Here is an 18,001-nt window from a genome sequence, read left to right on the forward strand (position 1 = left end):
GGCCAAAGTGAGTCAAAAAACACTAAATAAATTATTTGAGTCCAATTTGATTAAAGTTGGGCTTAATAAGGCACACAGGAAGGGTTTGAGTTCAATCCAGGTAAGTCCCCACGGTTATAACTTGGGTGGTCATTCATTATTGCTTTAATTTAGGTTGACTTCTGGAGTCGAATGAAACCAACGAAATATTTTAAAATCGATCAATCATCTCACTTTTATTTGTATTTATTGTTTGAAGTAAAATTGGATTTATTTATTTTATAAAGTATCGTCCCTTAAACTAACTCAAAACGTTAGGTTGTCAAATATTTTATCGTTTGGTTCCAGATTCGGAAACAGCATGCCAATAGGTGATACCACTTTAAGGTATTGCTTGTCTATATGACCTTTTTCTACGTACGTCAGACTGATGAGCAGACTGCGCCTGTTGGTGGACTGGTTGGGTTAGCGAGAGTTGTTTAACCGGTGTTCACAAACGCCACTAACACAGTAGAGAGGATTGTCTGCGATTATCAACAGCCAGGCCGTCTCAGTGACTCGTTTAGGTTCGTACTTTGGCTGTGGAGGTTTAACAGTAACTCGTTTTAAGTAGGGATTAACGCCAAGCGGTAGGCAAACTCCACCTGTTATTTTCGATACTGTGGGGCGAAGTTAGCCACCGTCAACGTTGTACTATTAGCCAGCATTAGCCATTTGTGACAACCTCATCTCATGTTGCGTATTATCACACGGTAAGTAAATTCAACTTATTAATCGTTGCTACTTTTCAAAGTTGTAATTTATCCACAGACTTGAATTCATGTTTTCTGTAGTCGTGTTCGTCCATTCGTTTTGTGCTGTAAAAACTCTGTAAACACATTCTGTTACCATTAGCAGACGCTAACAGATGTAGTGAGGTCAACAGCAATATAAGCTACTCATGATTGAAACCAACTAAGTTTCTTTATGCTTTGTTTTTAAAATGGGTGACTGATATTTTAGGTTTAAACTAATTTCCATGACAACAGCCACATCATCCAGGTTCAACAATCTGGATCCAGAGCTATTTTTTTTTACAGAAGTTTAATGTAATGTTATGACAAGCAAACAAATACGACGAAATGCAGAATAATAACTTAAACAAAACTTGTTTTTACTAATAAGATATGAGCGAGTTGCGTCATCGCTGCAAGCAGCATCGGTCATCATTTAAAGCGTTCAGCTGGGTAATACAACTTTAGGAATATCTTTGGTTTATTGGACGAGAGTTTAGTTTTCGATTAATCAGTTTGAGCAATTAAAGAATATAAATTATTTTAAATGCAGAAAATGCGAAAATAAAAACGCCTGTCATGCCCCAAAAATGTAAATATACATATCCTTATATTTTCTATGTCCAAAGATTTAACATAAATCTTATTTACTTTCTTAGTTCAAACAAACCAGATCATATTTGCATTTTAGAAGCTTACACTGGAAAACTTTTTTTTTTAATTTCTGGGGAAAAACAACAAAATTAGTAGGAATAAAGTTGCTCAATAATTTGTGAATTAGTGATTGATTTTTATATAGTTGATTGTGCTAATCCTGATAATGACAATGCAGCCATCTTGTCTACCTGTAGGGGAAAGGCCAGTATTTGTGATACATTACATAGAGAAGAAGTTTTTATTTCCTTACATTTCTAAGCTATTTGTGCAGTGCTTCTTGTTGAGCGATGCTGCTCCAAGATAATGTCTTGACAGTAAGTGGTTTCTGTATTATGCTGCATCCACTGTCTAGAGTTTCACTTGGGAATAGCTACAGCGGGTGACTAAATGTTTCCAAGTGCAGTTTTTGGATTTGTACAAATAGGCTTTCAGAAGTGTTATTATTTTCTTTTTTGTTTTGCAGTGGGAATAATAAATATTGAATAAATAAACATTTCAACCTATGATTGGACTCCACAACAACCTGAAGATTTTCATGAATGGCTTCACATTTATCTTGCTGATATCAGCTGATGAATATTTAACTTGTGGCATCAATTAATCAACCATGACCCATGCCCACCATGAGTTACACACAAATATAAATTATTTTCCATTTATCTTTGTACCACGAAACACTGAAACACCGAACGGATCAAAGAAATGTTTTTTGCAATAGAATGAGTTTATATCAACAATGCACACAGTGCGCAGCTATGGTCTGTTCTGCTTTATAAACAAACTGCTAATATTTGCAAGTCTTATTTAGTGAAATATATTTAATTTATTCTGTTTAGCACAATTCATTAAGAAAAAATATTTTATTGCCCTATTTTCATCAATGTGTACTCAAAGGAAGGTTGACTTCTAACTCCTAACACATCTGGAGAAGACTTATGTCAGTCTAATATCAATTTAATTACATCAGCTCCGTTTTGGGAAAAATATGTTTAACTGTGTTTGGCAAGTGCAGCAACCACAGTCAGTGCTAATTTACAGCCGCTAACCTACTTTTTGCCCCTCTGTTAGCATTGGAAAAAAAACCTGTTTAAATATTTAACTTATGAAGGTTAGAGTGATGACTCATGTACTAAAACAAAACAATGTAGGTTCATATGCACAAGTCATCATTATCATTGCAATATACAGTATGATGGTAGATGAAAAGATTTTGTTTGTGCAGTGTCTTTTAATATATGCCAAATGACATTTTGTATAAATAACATACCTATAATTTTCCTGACAACCAAATGGAAGATTCAATTCGTGATGAGCTTTGAATGGACTAGTGTGGTAGTTTGTAGTTGTGTAACGCCAGTAGTAGTAATAGAGAGTTAAAGTAATAATTTGAGTGATCATTTTTACAAATATTGGTTTCATCACTAGTGGCAGTGTTACTCCAAAGATTAAAGGTAATAAATTATTTTAATTGATTATTAATTAGTATAAAATAAAAAACAAAAAGAAATAACATGCTTTTATTGCAAGTATAACCAGACAATTACCAGAATTTGTTTTTTAAATATCACCACCTGAGTCATGTACAAGAAAGAATAATAATAATAAAAAAAAGCTGAAATGAAAGTTTATTTCATTTTCAAACGAAGTTGCAGTGGGATCGTCTTTTATGAGTGGTTTGGCGTCAGTGTCCCTGATTAAAATAAAGGAGGTTGAGCTGAGGCTGAGACCAGGATTGATTGGATTAGACATACTGTAGGCACATCACAGGGACAGCTGAGGTCAAGCAGTATTAAGATGAAGTTCGATGGGTGGGTATGTTTGGAATGGTTTGGAAATATGGTGGAAGGTAGGAGCCCAGGGTTAATACATGGACACGGTGAAAGAAGATGGGAAAATTGTTTGTATAAGAGTAAGGGAGTTGAAATGGAGACAGATGAATAGCTGCAGTAAGTAGATGCTGATCGTAATACAAAAATAAAAAGGATGTGTTGATTGATTTACCATGAGATTGTCAGTTGCTCTTTCAGTTCAAATGTCCTCAATTGTAGTTGTTTGTTGTTTTGGTTGTCAAGGTTTGCTAATACACATTCAAAAGCACTTTGAAAAGACTTGACTGGATCTGCATGCACACAAAGACATGCTACAGCATGCTAGCACGTGTATGCCACCAAAAAGCAGTGTTGTAGAAGCCAAAAACATAGATTAAAACAAATAAGGGCAAGGGTTGGGTGTGAAGCAGTTTTGCGATGGAGATGAAGGCTGGGAGACATGGATAACCAGCAGCTCCCTTCTAACAATTTGCAAAGACTAATTTTTACATAAAATAGATTAACATTGGTGTAACCTCTGAATCACACACACTGATGATGTTTGCCATTGATATGGGAGGTTTTTTAGATGTCGTGTCCTCCTTGGGTTGAGACCGGTCCATTTGAACCCATTGGTCTCTGTCAGCCTATTGTTCGGTACTGACTGCATCTTTCTTCACTGATGTCACAGCATTCCAGGGAGAAGATAAATGAGTTAGTGTTGTAGCAGATGAGCAGTATTGTGAATACACTGCTAGTACTGGGCCAAAGGCCACAACTACAGCAGTGCAACTGTTCAAACACACATATCACAACTATCTCTATGTGAGACCTGTACCAGGTCCACACACTTTATCCAGTCTGTGTAAGAAAAATACATTGACTCTTCAGAATTTTCTTTGGTCACCACTTGTAAGTCTGGTGTAAATTGTTATCTGATCTCGTTAAGATATATTGATTATATGATGCTATATCGAATTGCCATAGCACACCTTTATATATTATGTTTTTCTTTGGTTGATAAATGCTGACTTTTGTGTTGGGAGGACTCACTAAATGTTTGATTAGTGGTACTATACTCTATGGCCCCACAAAGAAGAACAGGGAGGCTCAGCTTGGCCACCACGTTGCAAAGATGCTTTTCTCTCAAGGCTCATTATCCCTCATAAATTATTAATGTTTTTATGGCATTTTCCATCTTTGGACTTTTGGAAGACATATTATCTGTTGTGTCATAATGGGTTTTATGGAAATGCATCATAAATAGTCAGGAAGATGGTAAAGCAGCAGAATGTTTGGGTTATACTTCTTTCTTTAAATCTCCACTAATTGGGGTGTTTGCACCTTTGGGGTCCTAACAATGTGGATCAGCGTTTGCTTCCAAACAATCTTTGGTATGGTTAGCTTAACATGTGGAAGCCAAACACTCACCTTTTCCAATCTAAATTTTATTCTGGACCTTTAACCTAAAAGTTCACTTGGTCAAAAAACAAACAAGCTGAATGATGTTGTCAAACTATAGACAGAAGTATTTATTTCTTTTTATATTTCGTAATGCATGGACTCACTGACTTGCAGGTACTTTTCTTTTAATTCAGAGCAAAGTTCACTTTGTGTCACTGCCACCACCAGTGTACAAGAGGAACATGATGACTGTGTTGTATACTAAGCAGATCCCAGTTGTCATGCATGTGGTCAAGAGTAGAACATGTGACTATTGACACAAACGTCAGCCTCTAAAGGATGAGATGCCAAATTAGCCTCAGTCCTTTGTCTGTTGTTTTTACACATCTGTCTGTAGACACTGACACTGAATTTGTCCTTGACAACACAGAGTATAAGACAATCATTTGTTTGTGTCGCACTGAAACTCTTGTTCTTTTCTACAGGTTGACAACATGCTGCAGTAACTAATACACCTGTTAACATTGTTAAAACCATGGCCGCCTGGGGGATGAAAGGCTGCTCTGGTTCGGAGAGCTGCCCAACGTCCCCTCCCAATTCCACCATGGCCTATTGCTACTCAGCCCGCATTCGCAGTACCGTACTCCAGGGCTTACCTTTTGGAGGAGTACCCACTGTCCTCGCGCTTGACTTTATGTGCTTCTTGGTAAGTTTTTTAATTTAATTAATTAATTAATAAGAAATGACCACACAGTGCCTTTTTGTTACTGTACATAAAAATAACTTTAATATGGTCTGCACTAGTTCTTTCATTGTTCTGTTTCCATAAATACTGCCTGTGCTGAGTTGAAGTACTGTGAGGAATGTGTTTTTAAATGACACACAGCTGAATGTTTCTGTGATGTAAATAATGTCACTGCAGGCTTTAAAGCACACTGTTTTTTTGTCCTCCTAGGGGCTGTTGTTTGTGTTCTCCATCTTGAGAAAAGTAGCATGGGATTATGGGCGGCTCGCTCTGGTGACCGACGCTGACAGGTAATTAGAATGCATTGTTCCACAGTACAACTATGCACTAATATCTCAGCAGTGGACCAATTTTAATCAAAAAAAACACTTTGTGATTGACATGAACTCTGGTTCTTTTAGATACTTTTTGTATCAATATTAGTAAATGGTTTGCGGAGAGAGAGGAAGGGGAAGAGAGAGAGAGAGAGAGAGAACGACAGAGAAGAGAGAGAGACAGACAGAGAAAGACACAGACATGTGAGATGTATGGTTCCCATTCTTTCTGTTCTCATACAAGAATCTGCTGATACCAGTTCTGTTTTACTGTGTGCTTCAAGTCTTTTCAGAAACAGTACTGGGAATGTTGTGTGGTTTTTCGCCAGCTCAAAGAACTCATCATCACTTCCTCAGCTCTTTAACTTAATCCGCAAGAAATCAGTTTTTTGTAGTTTTTTCTGACAAATGCAGATCACAAAGATGACACTCCAGACAGGGAAGGCAACTGCTGTAGGTTTTATAGTGCCAAAGTTGACAACCAGTTTCATATTGCTGCTTCATCAGTCTGAAGTATCATCTATAAATGTGACTTTTGAATTACTTCCTATTATTTGCCCACATATAAAAGCCACTGTATGGCCATAAAGACCATTTTTAGTGTGATCTATTGCCACCTCGACAATGGTGTGATTAGAGTGCGAGTGCTAAAAAAGCAGGACAGTGCTCCCATCACCTAAACCCTCCCTTCTATCCCCCCTCGTGTTTGTGTAATGTTGTAGAGACACTATTTTTCCAGCTGCATCGAAGCAGAGACTGATTGCAGCGTGGTGAGAGGAGGTGGTGACATGAGACCCAGACAGGAAATGAAGTTTATTGCCTTGTGACTCTATGCTGACTTGAATTCAGAATCTGCCTTCAACGTTCTTGAACGTTGCTGCAACCCAATGTTACTCTTAAAAATAAGACTTATTGCACGTATTATTTGGGGTATTTTGAGGCTGAAACGCTATAACTACATCAATAAAATAATATTAACAGTCAATACACAAAATAATATCAACCTCCTTCATAAGGTTGGTCAATTAGCAGCCGTTATTTTCCCAGACTGAGCTCAATGACTATGTTTTGCTTTTGTTTGTAGACGAATGGATCAGCGGTACAGTCGCCTGGATGATCGGGAATAGTATGTTTTTCATCCATTACCGAACGTATCTGTTGCTGTCCTTTCTTTGTATGTGACCTAACTCGTTCTGCTCAGACTGCCGTGGGTTTCGATCTGTCCTTTTACTCTTAACCTAACTCTTTAGCTTTCTTTTCCTGTAGGCAATTCTCAGGGCCACGCTCCGAATTATTCTTCCTCTCTTTGTCCCTCTGCTGCTGGGTGTCCTGTCCCTTCTCACCATCCTAATCAGATCTCTTGTTCTAATCTATGTAATGACCTCTTTTTCAAGCATGGACTTCTTCTGTGTGAGTGCACTGCATGAGCCACACAGACCTGATGCTAATAGGGAGAGGTAATACCTTCCCTGATGTGTAGTTGACTGTAGACATGCCCTGACATGGTTCATCAACAGTGTTTCCTGTCTACTATTCCCCACATTCCTGTGAGAATGTGAAGAGAGGAGGCCTGTCTGTGAATCACAGCCTCGGGCTCTCCCCTCATTCCATTATAGATCTCTTAGTCCCCCCATGTGACATCATTCTTACATGCAGGATTCCAGCAGAGCCTGAATGTTCCTCATTTTTTACAGTTATGTATAAATTGAAGAGATGTCACCTCCCTGTGCAATAAATTCAAATTTGTATACCATAAATAATAATAAGATGTGTTCTGGAGCTCAGGGTGAACATGTGGCTCTGCTGGAGAAAGCACCATGTTTGTGTCATTTTCACATGAATAACCTTTTTTTAATGTAGATTGTCTTGTCTACGGTCCTCCTCTGGCAGAAATGTAGCCTCTTTACTATTATTGCTGTTTGAAATGTGACTACAGAGAATCGTCCTGTGGTTGAAATAAGCAGGACTGACTCTCCTCAGTACATTTTGGGATGTGTGTGTAAATTTCAGGTGTTGTACACCTATTGTAATCCCACTATCCCAAGGTACAAAAACTAACATCTCCTCTAGTACATGCTGATATTTGGTTATTTTTATGCAACATTGAGCAAATACTGCATGTCATTTTGTTTTGCACACAGTATGTCCTCAGGAATGACATCAGAGACAACTGAACGCTACGAACGTCTGACTTCAGTTTCCAGTTCTGTAGACATTGAACAGAAAGACGTGGTGAGTGGTTCCTCTGTTGAATTATAATATGTTCCTTAACATAACAAAAAAGGCACATGTTGATTATGGTTTTTTTTCTACATCAGGGTTTCTGCTCCTGGTTAACTGCTATCTTCCGTATTAAGTGAGTCCACAAATGCGAAGCTGGTAGAAAAGTATAGAGATGATCGGCTTGAAATTGAAACATTAATTGCTTGCGTCTGTCTCTCCTGCAGAGTGGAGGAGATAAGAGAGAAGTGTGGCGAGGACGCTGTGCATTACTTGTCCTTTCAGCGTCACATCATTGGCCTGCTGGTGGTGGTGGGCGTGCTCTCTGTGGGCATTATCTTACCTGTTAACTTTTCAGGAACCCTACTTGGTAAGTTGACTGAAATTTAAGTCAGCTTTCATGAAACAGCAGGCTACTCTTAAGTGTTAGCTGCTCCCTATGGCAAAACTAATGTTGCCATAGGAAACTACTGTTTATGATGATTGTCACAAGGTCAAATGTTGTATCCATATACTATACTATACACCTTACTTACTACTAAGTAACCTATACCTGTTATCTGAGAATACATTACAATTAGTGGAGAGTAAGGATTTTTTTTTTCAACCATGATTTTTTTTCTTTTTTTTACATCTGGACCAATATTACACCTAGTTAATTTGCACTGTGCTTCAAGAAGGTTCAAACATTAATGATTAATATTCAGCATTTTTTAAAAAAAAAAAGAAGTAAAACTTAAAATTAAATTTTCTTGTTTTAATCCCCTTCCCAATATAATTTATTTTAGAAGCTATTTTAGGTGAAGACTGTCAGGAGTTATTTCTTAATGCCTTTTATAATTAATGAAAATATCTTGAATGATTTTCAATGTATTTTTTCCCTCATAGATAATAACGCCTATAGTTTTGGGCGAACCACTATAGCAAACTTGAACGCTGAGTAAGTAGTTCTTCAATCTAAATTTGACTGATCATGTACCTGGTACTGCTGCACCTTCCCACTCGGTTACTAAGTCTGTTTCACCCTTGATTTCCACAGTAATAAACTCTTGTGGCTACACACTATCTTTGCCTTTCTCTACCTGCTACTGACTGTGTACAGCATGAGAAGACACACTTCCAAGATGCATTATAAAGAGGATGATCTGGTGGGTGGCACTCATTAGGAAAATACCACGTCAGCCCATGTTAGTGTTTGTTTGTTTTTAATACTTTTCTTTCTGTGTTTTATTACAGGTAAAACGTACTCTGTTTGTCAATGGGATCTCCAAATATGCTGAAGAGAACGAGATAAGGCAACACTTCGAGTGAGTAAACTTTACCGTTTATGACATTGACCACTGAATCACATTTAGTACATAAATCATCAGCAATGATTTTTACTGTAGTACCTACTGTGAGAGCCATGCGGTTATGGCTGGGTTTTTTTTTCAGTCCTCGTCTCTATATGTTGTGGCTCAGACAATGGCAGGCTTATACGTGTAATTCCATAATAGAAACCAGATGAGCAGGGTCATGCAAGTCATGTGTCAGGACTGAAGACATTAGGGACGTTTGGCCTGGTTCGTACTTGGACAAGAATTATTAACAAAAATCTTTAGCTCCTGCAGTAGTCAGTAGTGAGGACATCTGGGTCTAAAAACACCTTTATTCACTGATACAATTACACTACAATAGTCTGTTTTGTTTGTTTTTTTCAATCATTGTTTGTTGACTGTTTTCTCGAGGCACGCTTATGAAAATTGTACAGTGTTGGAAGCCCGGATATGTTACAATGTGGCCAGACTGATGTACCTCAATTCTGAAAGGTAACAGATTTTAACTTTATCCTTTGAAAAACCTTTTATCACATTTTGGTGTTGTAGACTGAACATTAGTGGGTAAACTGAATCGAAAGTCATTTAGTCTGATCCAGCTGATGTTTTTGTATGCAGGAAGAAGACAGAACGCAGCAAGAAATTCTTCTTGGACCTGCAGGCCAGAGAGCACATTACCACCATGATCAATCCAAAGCTCTGTGGACACCTTTGCTGTTGCATCATAAAAGGCTGTGAGCAGGTCAGAGTAACTTGTATATCTCAAAGTAAAACATTCCTAAATCTTGTTTACAGGCAGATACCATCAACATTTTTGTGTATAAGATAAGAAAGGATTAACGTAATATGTTTCTGCCTATCCATAGCCCCATTGTATCGCTTAATAATAATGTGATTTTAGTTAAATTACTGTGTATGTTTAAGGCCAATGCCTTAAACATAAAGCGGAGGTGGTAACAGATATGAATTTTGTAATTAGTTAAATATAACATGGACAATGAAGTCGTTCCATTTGTCCTTTTACTTACTTAATAACTGCAGAGTTTAGTTTTTCTTACTTTTTCATGAACTATGAAAATATTGCCTGGCAAGAAATGAAAACACGGCTCCAATGAGACGTTAATATTAGTCACAATAAAGTTAGACAGATGATATGCAATAAAAACATTGCACTGAAGGTATGCGGTTTTACCATCACCTCACTGCTTTTTTCTGATGAATTCGTAGTCAACAAAGCATCATTGCTCTTTGAGTTTATGTTTATTTCCACAACAGGAAGAAGCAGTAAGTTACTACACCAAGCTGGAGGGACAACTCAAAGAGGACTACAGGAAGGAGAGGGAGAAGGTCAACAGGAAACCCTTAGGAATGGCATTCGTCACTTTTCAGAATGAGTCCATGACTGCCATGTATGAACACAGTCTAACTGTTCAGATCACATTACATTGTCACATCACATGGCTTTCAACTCACTGCGGGGTCTATGTGCTGTCTGTTCTCTTTGCTTTTTAGAATTTTGAAAGACTTCAATGCTTGTAAGTGTCAGGGCTGTCACTGTCGTCGGGAGCCTAAGAGTTCTCAGTTCAGTGGCAAACTACACACACACAACTGGACTGTCAGCTATGCTCCTGATCCACAGAATGTTTACTGGTAAGGACAGGGTTGAGTCCTCTTTCTTTCTTTCTTTCCTTTTTTTCAAGATATTGATATGAAAATATCAACTACCCCAAAATGACCTGCTTTGTCAGTGTTGTGTTGAAACAACTGTTGTAAACTGCAGTTGACTCATTTGGGGTTTTTATGAAAGGCAAATGTGTTGTGTAAAGCACTTTAAATGGCCAACAGCACTAGGAAAGGGACACTTTACCTTTTGTATTTGAAGATTTAAAAAAATAAAAAATAGTATAATTTCAGTTTTCATAGTTTAAAGATTAGCCGCTCTTTCTGAACCTTAAACGCTTTTAGAATTGTGTTTTTTTAAATAGAATAAGTGGAGAAGTTGGTTGATAAAACTCCCATCTTTTGTGCTAAATGAGCAAAAGAAGTCAAACTGTACAAACAGCAGAGCGTGTATGAACAAGAGTCGCCTCAGATGACTCAAAGTCTTTATTGACAAGTTGTGCAGCAAGTTCGACGGACACGTCACCACCGCCTCGCACATCCTGCACCTTGCCCAAGCTATATGCAGGCATCAGCTAACTTTAATAAATCAAATAAAGGTAGAACAACCACAGTTTTACCATACGTGCTGTTGAGGACAAAATTATTAATCCCCCTTGAAGTCAATCCCACGATCATCTGGCCAGGACACGGGGAAAACCTGGACGGTTTACTCGTCCATCCCAGGGTCAGAGGAGGGGGACATTAGCAGATGCTCAGTGAATGTGGGGAAAAACACACACACACACACTAAGGTGACCTGGTGATCTCTTTGCTGTAATGCAACAGTCTGCCCATCACTGACACCATTTGACCCTACTGAAGCTTGTATTACATTAAAAATATTATCTAGTATAATTTTGTTTTTTTCAACTGTAGACAAAAAACCAATTTCTCAATCTCAGTTGACGGCCCATGTTAATAGCTGGTTTCCTGTGCATAGGAATATCTAATAATTTTATAACAGAATATTTTACATTGTAACCTATTACAACCTCATCCTATTGTTGTAGTCTGCACTTAGAAAGATGTATCTGAGCCTTGTTTCAGCTTAAGGACATTCCCTAAAACCAGATGGAAGACAGGAGTGTTTGTGAGCTGCAGGATCATCTTACAGGCCAGCTGTGTCCATATCTCTAGGTCATCACCCAGCCCCAGTCTAACCATCCCACAACCTTTATCCCACAGGGAGCATCTGTCGGTGGGAGGATTCTCCTGGTGGATCCGCTGCTTTGTCATCAACTCTGTCCTCTTCCTCCTCCTGTTCTTCCTCACCACCCCTGCCATCATCATCTCCACCATGGACAAATTCAATGTGACAAAACCAGTGGAGTATCTCAATGTAAGTGTAAAAAAACAACCACAAAGCAAAACATCCCACTGAAGGGATGTACTGAACTTTAGCTGTGTTGAAATGAGTCATCACTATTCTGTCTGCTCCTGTGTTCTCCAGAATCCAATCATCACTCAGTTCTTCCCCACCCTCCTTCTGTGGTCTTTCTCTGCCTTGCTCCCTACCATTGTTTACTACTCTGCCTTCTTTGAAGCACATTGGACCCGGTATGATTCACACTTTCTGGTCTCAGTTTCATTGTCTAACAGTCATTTCTATTTATATTCTGTTTGAGCTGAAGGTTTAATGTGTGTGAATGTTTGTTGTTTTTACGTTGAAGCTCAGGGGAGAACAGGACAACAATGCACAAATGCTACACTTTCCTGATCTTTATGGTCCTGTTGCTGCCCTCCTTAGGACTCAGCAGGTCTAGCAGGCTTTTAAATACTTCCTGTAAATGTATTTATGAATTGCCAATCCTTGGTCAGTGTAAATATCTAAGGTGATTGTGTTTTTTTTTTTTACAGTTTGGATGTTTTCTTTCGCTGGTTTTTTGACAAAAGATTTATTGCTGATGCAAAAGTGAGATTTGAGTAAGTGACATAATTTTACTAACCTGGTAACAAGACACAAAATATAGCACGTTATGTAACCATCACCTTTTTCTATCATTAAGCGTAACTCTTGATTTTTCTCTGTACATCAGGTGTGTATTTCTTCCTGACAACGGAGCCTTCTTTGTCAACTACGTCATTGCGTCTGCATTCATTGGAAATGCCATGGACCTGCTGAGAATACCTGGACTTCTAATGTACATGATCCGTCTGTGTATGGCTCGCTCTGCAGCTGAGCGGAGGAATGTCAAAAGGGTTAGTCCTTGTCTCGCTTAAAATCACTGAACCTTTCATGGTCCACAGTGAAAGAAATAGGATTTCAAACTTAAAAAATAAAAACTACTGTCAAATATTATATAATATTTATATATATTTATATAAATAATTTATATATTTTTATATTGTATTTCATATAATATATGAAAGTATTCTGACTTTCTGAATTAATGTAGAGTCTGTTTTTGCTCTAAATTGACTCCCAAGTTTAAAAATAAATGTTCATGGTTGTTGGTTATTGGTCTTTGACAAGCTATGACTTCTTTTTAATACTCTTGGACTTTTTTATATTGACCCTATAAAGGATAAAACTGGTAAACTTAATTATTTTATCCTGTTGTGTCTTTTTTAGCACCAGGCTTATGAATTCCAGTTTGGAGCAGCCTATGCCTGGATGATGTGTGTTTTCACTGTGGTCATGACCTACAGCATCACCTGCCCCATCATCGTCCCTTTTGGTGAGTGCTTTGATTAGATTTCTTGGTCACATGACCACAGGACCAGAACCACAGTAAAAACACTCTGGTTCTGGTCCTCATAGTGGTTCTTATCATTGGGCTTAATACAATTGTCTGATCCCGTGCAGGGCTGATGTACATGCTCTTGAAGCACTTGGCAGACAGGTACAACATGTACTACGCTTATCTGCCCACCAAACTGGACAAGAAGATCCACTCAGGGGCGGTCAACCAAGTGGTGGCGGCTCCCATTCTCTGCCTGTTTTGGCTCCTGTTCTTTTACACTGTTCGCTCTGGTGAGAGGACGACGCCATCTACTGGCCACAGATTCTGTTTAAAGCCCAAAAATCTTCCGTTTGCTCTATATCTTGCTACATAGAGACACAAGCATCTGTGAACTAAGCTTCATTGTTTTCTACCACAGGTTTTTCTGCTGCAACATCTATGTTCACATTTGTAGTATTGATCATCACAATCATTATCTGCCTCTCTCACGTTTGCTTTGGACACTTCAAATATCTCAGTGCACACAACTACAAGGTAACAAAGAAAAGTTTGCTGTCGGATTTGTATTTTCCAATGTTTGGCTAGTATTTAGCACTAACTCCGCTGTTTATAAATGTGTTTTTTTTATAAACCACAGATCGATGCCCAGGACATTGATGGAGCAGAGAATGGAAATGTCGTGTGTACTCCTGCCACGAACAAGGCAGCGGTGTGTATTAGTGGTATTGTTGTAATGTATGCAGAATTCAAATGTTAGGAGATTTTGTTTAGGAACTAAAAAGCACATTTCAACATTTTGCAAAATGCCACTAGTTTATCAAATAGTCCTTATTTGTCTTGGACAACTCCAGCTGGAGTAAACATTCAGTTCATTTGATGTGTCCAAGTTGTAAAATGTGCTCATCCTCAAATGCATTGGTTCACAGACCGAGGTTTGAGGTTAGGTGACATAAAAAAGTGGAGCAGCACATGTTCCACTGTAGTAACTGTAAACTATGAACATTACAAATGTGTTTTTAGACTTAGTCCTTGTTAAATGAACCAAACCCAGTCTTCCTAAAGTGGACCAGAAGAAACCAAGCACTGTTTGATAAATGCTTAGCACTTGAGGTCTTATTTAAGTGGGTCTGGTCTGTTTCTGGTCTCCTTCATTTCTGATAAAGCTTCGGTCCTCTCTGTGAACCACAGGCCAGGAATGTTGCAATAAAGTGCAAACAGACAAAGTGAACCCAGGGCACAAGAGTAGAGGTGAACTGTGCAAAGATAAATAATAAGGTGGAATCCAGATACATTTGGAAATGTATGAATAAATTAAGCACAACTAGCATAACCTGGTTGGTAATATTTTGAAGTCCAAAGTTCAGGACCTACCCTTAGGCAAGAACTGCACAGTGCTGGGTTTGTCAGAAAACAATTACCCTTATTGTCATTGTGCAGATGCAATGAAATTTGGAGCACTAACTGTTGGTGCAAAGAGGAAAATGTGACATGCTAAAAAGGCACAACATGAAACATTAAAATAACAGGACTGTATAAAGTACTGAAAACATGTTTTGTACTAGATTTATATTTACTAAGATCTAGGAACATGTATATGTACATAAAGTAAAAGGTAAACCATACAAAAACAGTAGTGTAAATGGTGAGAACCTGAATTATTGCACTGTTCCAAACAAAAGTTCTGTGTTAAAAAATATTAATTTCAATTATTAACTAGCATGCTGACTTTAATGATGTGTTTATTTTTCTCCCTGTGCAGCAAATGTACATCGCTCAGGTACTTCAGGATCCAAATTCAGGAGAAGCTGGGTCAGGCAGTGGGGAGGACGATGGCCAGGGGTCCTCGCAGGACGAGGAGATAATAAATGTTGAAAATGGCCTGAATGAGGATTTCCAGTCTGGTGAAGACAGCCTCATTGATAATGAAGTGCGACACTGATGCTGCCAGGACCATTAGAAAAATGTAACTTGACAAGTGCACTGAACATGTGAACTAAACTACAAACTGAACCAACAGTTCTCCAAAGCATCTAATCCTCCACTGAGGGATCTTACCTGCGCTAACATGAGCACACTGTCTACCAATCACGTAACAGATTGTTTTCATGGATGCTTCTTTTTCCTCCACTGGATCTCAACAAAACAATAAAACTGCAGAGGAAGTGCAATTTGACAGGGCAGAAACACTTTTCTGACCCACTATAGGTGAGGAGTACCCTAAAGCACTGCACGTGGACCCATGAATGAAAAGACACTAATGCACAAATGAAGAATTTTAACCTGGCCTTGAAAGGGTTGTGATACTCTTGTCTGTATTTTTGTAACATTGTTGTACTTCAGAGAGAGGACCTGTACTGTGAGCAAGTAGCTGAAGAGGAGGCATTCACACCAGCAGACACACTGCTCTGTGCAGATGTGATAGTTTGAGAAAAATGGTTCTTCCAATTCTAAATCTCTTAGGGAAAAAAAAACACCTAACACTCCTGTACGGTTAAAAACAACCGATAAATCAAATGACACACTACATTTACAGATCCTTTTCTTCTTTTTATTATTATTATTATTAAGCTTTCATCCCTGAGCTTTTGTCGGTACTGCTGTAATACTGCTGCTACTGATGTTGCCCCCCCACCACCACCAGGGTGCGATCTGCAGGTGGCCAAGATCCTGCAGATCCTGCTGGGAGACAAGAGAAAGAGCCCTCTTTCTGAATATTTTGGGTCAAATTCACATCATACTCATGATGACTAGTTCTCTGTAGCTATTGTTGTTTTTTTGTTTTGTTTTTTTCATTTACATTGATTTTTTTTTTGTATGTTTACATTTGTTTGTAGAGATTTTTTAATCATTTTTCAATTTCGGTTTGTATTAATAATGTTCCAAGTCAGGTTATTGATCTCCTACCACTCTGACATTTTTCAGGTTTGCCACTGGCCACTTTCAAAGTGGACTTTTACATTATGACTTACACTGTGCAAATCCATGAATACATATCAAATCAAGACCCCCCGGCCACACATAAAAACAACACACAGTTGATCATGTATTTTCGACTCAGGATTGAAGCGTCTGTTTTCTGCACACGCCGCATAAAAAAACCATTAAAACCATTGTGGGTAAAGCAAGATGGAGTGATGTAGATGAAATACCACTATAGTCAGTCAGTATAGATCAGTTATTATCCTTGTAATCAGTAATATAGAAATGTATAATAGAGCTGCTCTGAGAACCATAGTGAGACATGTGCACTAATCTTCTTCTCACTTATATGATTGAATGAGGAGTTTGTCCTGAGTTGGTAAGATCGCTACAGTGTTGAATTCAAACTCCTTCCCTGATAATGGCGCTGCGCAAAAGTTGTTAATTGCAATTGAAGATAATTACAGGCTCCTCTAGTCATGACAAGGTGATCTTAGTATCGTTATTTTTAATACCTTTTCATTTTCTTTTATACCTCTGAGATGTAAATCTCTGAATGTGTCCTGTCAAAGTAACAAACTGTCTCGGTTCAAGGGAGATGCCTAAAAATATCATATAAAAACCTCATCTTTGTTTTTATTGAAAACACTGAATGTAACATAATTCCATAGCTTTCAAAGGGGCTTGAGACGATGATCACTGTTTTTTCTGTCCCTGAAGCGTGGACCAGTGTCTGACCAGTACTATACAACTGTATGTGCTGGAGTCCAGTCCAAGTACACATGTACTGTACATTTGTCAGTGTGGTGGTAGCATTAAGTTCCAGTCCTTATTCCTAATCTGGGATCACGATAACGTGTTTTATTTTGTATTTACACAAGGTCTGTATTAACAGTGGAACTCACTGGAAATAAATGCATGTTATTGTTTTTTTTTTTTTTTAACAACTCACCATTAGACATGCTCAGCTTGTTTCAATGTCATATTTAAAATGGACAGTAAATATCTCATCTCATACCAAGTGAAATGTGTTTTGTGCGCTGTGCTCATATATGAATGTATGACTGTGCTTATAATTGTCAATCGAAAAAGAATCAGCCCTTGAGATATACAGTATATAAAATAATTGGTTATTTTGAAAAACAGCTGCTAGGCTAGTGATGGTATTACATTCAGCATTTATGCCTTGTGCTGTATGTGATGGTTATTTTTAAAATGTATTTGCCGATTAGCATGGCTAAATTATAAAAGTGAAAACAAACTTTAATTTACAATTTAGTCAATACATTTTTTGAAAATGAGATGACATTCAGAAATGAACGTAACCAAATGTGTGTGTGTGTGTACATATATCTTATAGAAATATACTGTTATGAGAAATGGTTAATCTAATTAAAGCATAATTTTAAAAAAATACGTTATCTCCCAAAACCCAACTGCAAATATGTATATACAGTATAAACACAGAGCTCCTTCCCTGAAAAGTTGGTCGGCAGATGGATGCTGTTCTCCGTGTCTAA

At 38.0% G+C, this 18,001-nt stretch overlaps 1 protein-coding gene across 2 annotated transcripts; it reads left to right on the plus strand.

Annotated features, from left to right (window-relative positions):
• Positions 1 to 405: 405 nt before the first annotated feature.
• Positions 406 to 17,895, plus strand: LOC103387542 (CSC1-like protein 2). 2 transcript variants are annotated; one of them, XM_008322232.3, is made up of 24 exons: positions 407 to 731; positions 5,107 to 5,327; positions 5,577 to 5,656; positions 6,765 to 6,806; positions 7,822 to 7,912; positions 7,999 to 8,036; positions 8,128 to 8,270; positions 8,789 to 8,840; positions 8,940 to 9,048; positions 9,137 to 9,207; positions 9,628 to 9,708; positions 9,835 to 9,958; positions 10,492 to 10,625; positions 10,729 to 10,866; positions 12,064 to 12,217; positions 12,329 to 12,435; positions 12,549 to 12,635; positions 12,736 to 12,801; positions 12,915 to 13,077; positions 13,451 to 13,556; positions 13,685 to 13,852; positions 13,981 to 14,096; positions 14,200 to 14,271; positions 15,322 to 17,895. In XM_008322232.3, exons 2-24 carry the CDS (start codon positions 5,157 to 5,159, stop codon positions 15,499 to 15,501), a joined length of 2,493 nt encoding a protein of 830 aa, XP_008320454.1. In that variant the 5' UTR covers positions 407 to 731; positions 5,107 to 5,156; the 3' UTR covers positions 15,502 to 17,895. The 2 variants fall into 2 exon arrangements, with proteins under 2 accessions (XP_008320455.1, XP_008320454.1); XM_008322233.3 differs by lacking the exon at positions 6,765 to 6,806 and having other exon boundaries at positions 406 to 731.
• Positions 17,896 to 18,001: the final 106 nt, after the last annotated feature.

The sequence above is a fragment of the Cynoglossus semilaevis genome, chromosome 12, assembly GCF_000523025.1.
Source record: "Cynoglossus semilaevis isolate Cse_v1.0 chromosome 12, Cse_v1.0, whole genome shotgun sequence".
Classification (NCBI taxonomy): Eukaryota; Metazoa; Chordata; class Actinopteri; order Pleuronectiformes; family Cynoglossidae; genus Cynoglossus; species Cynoglossus semilaevis.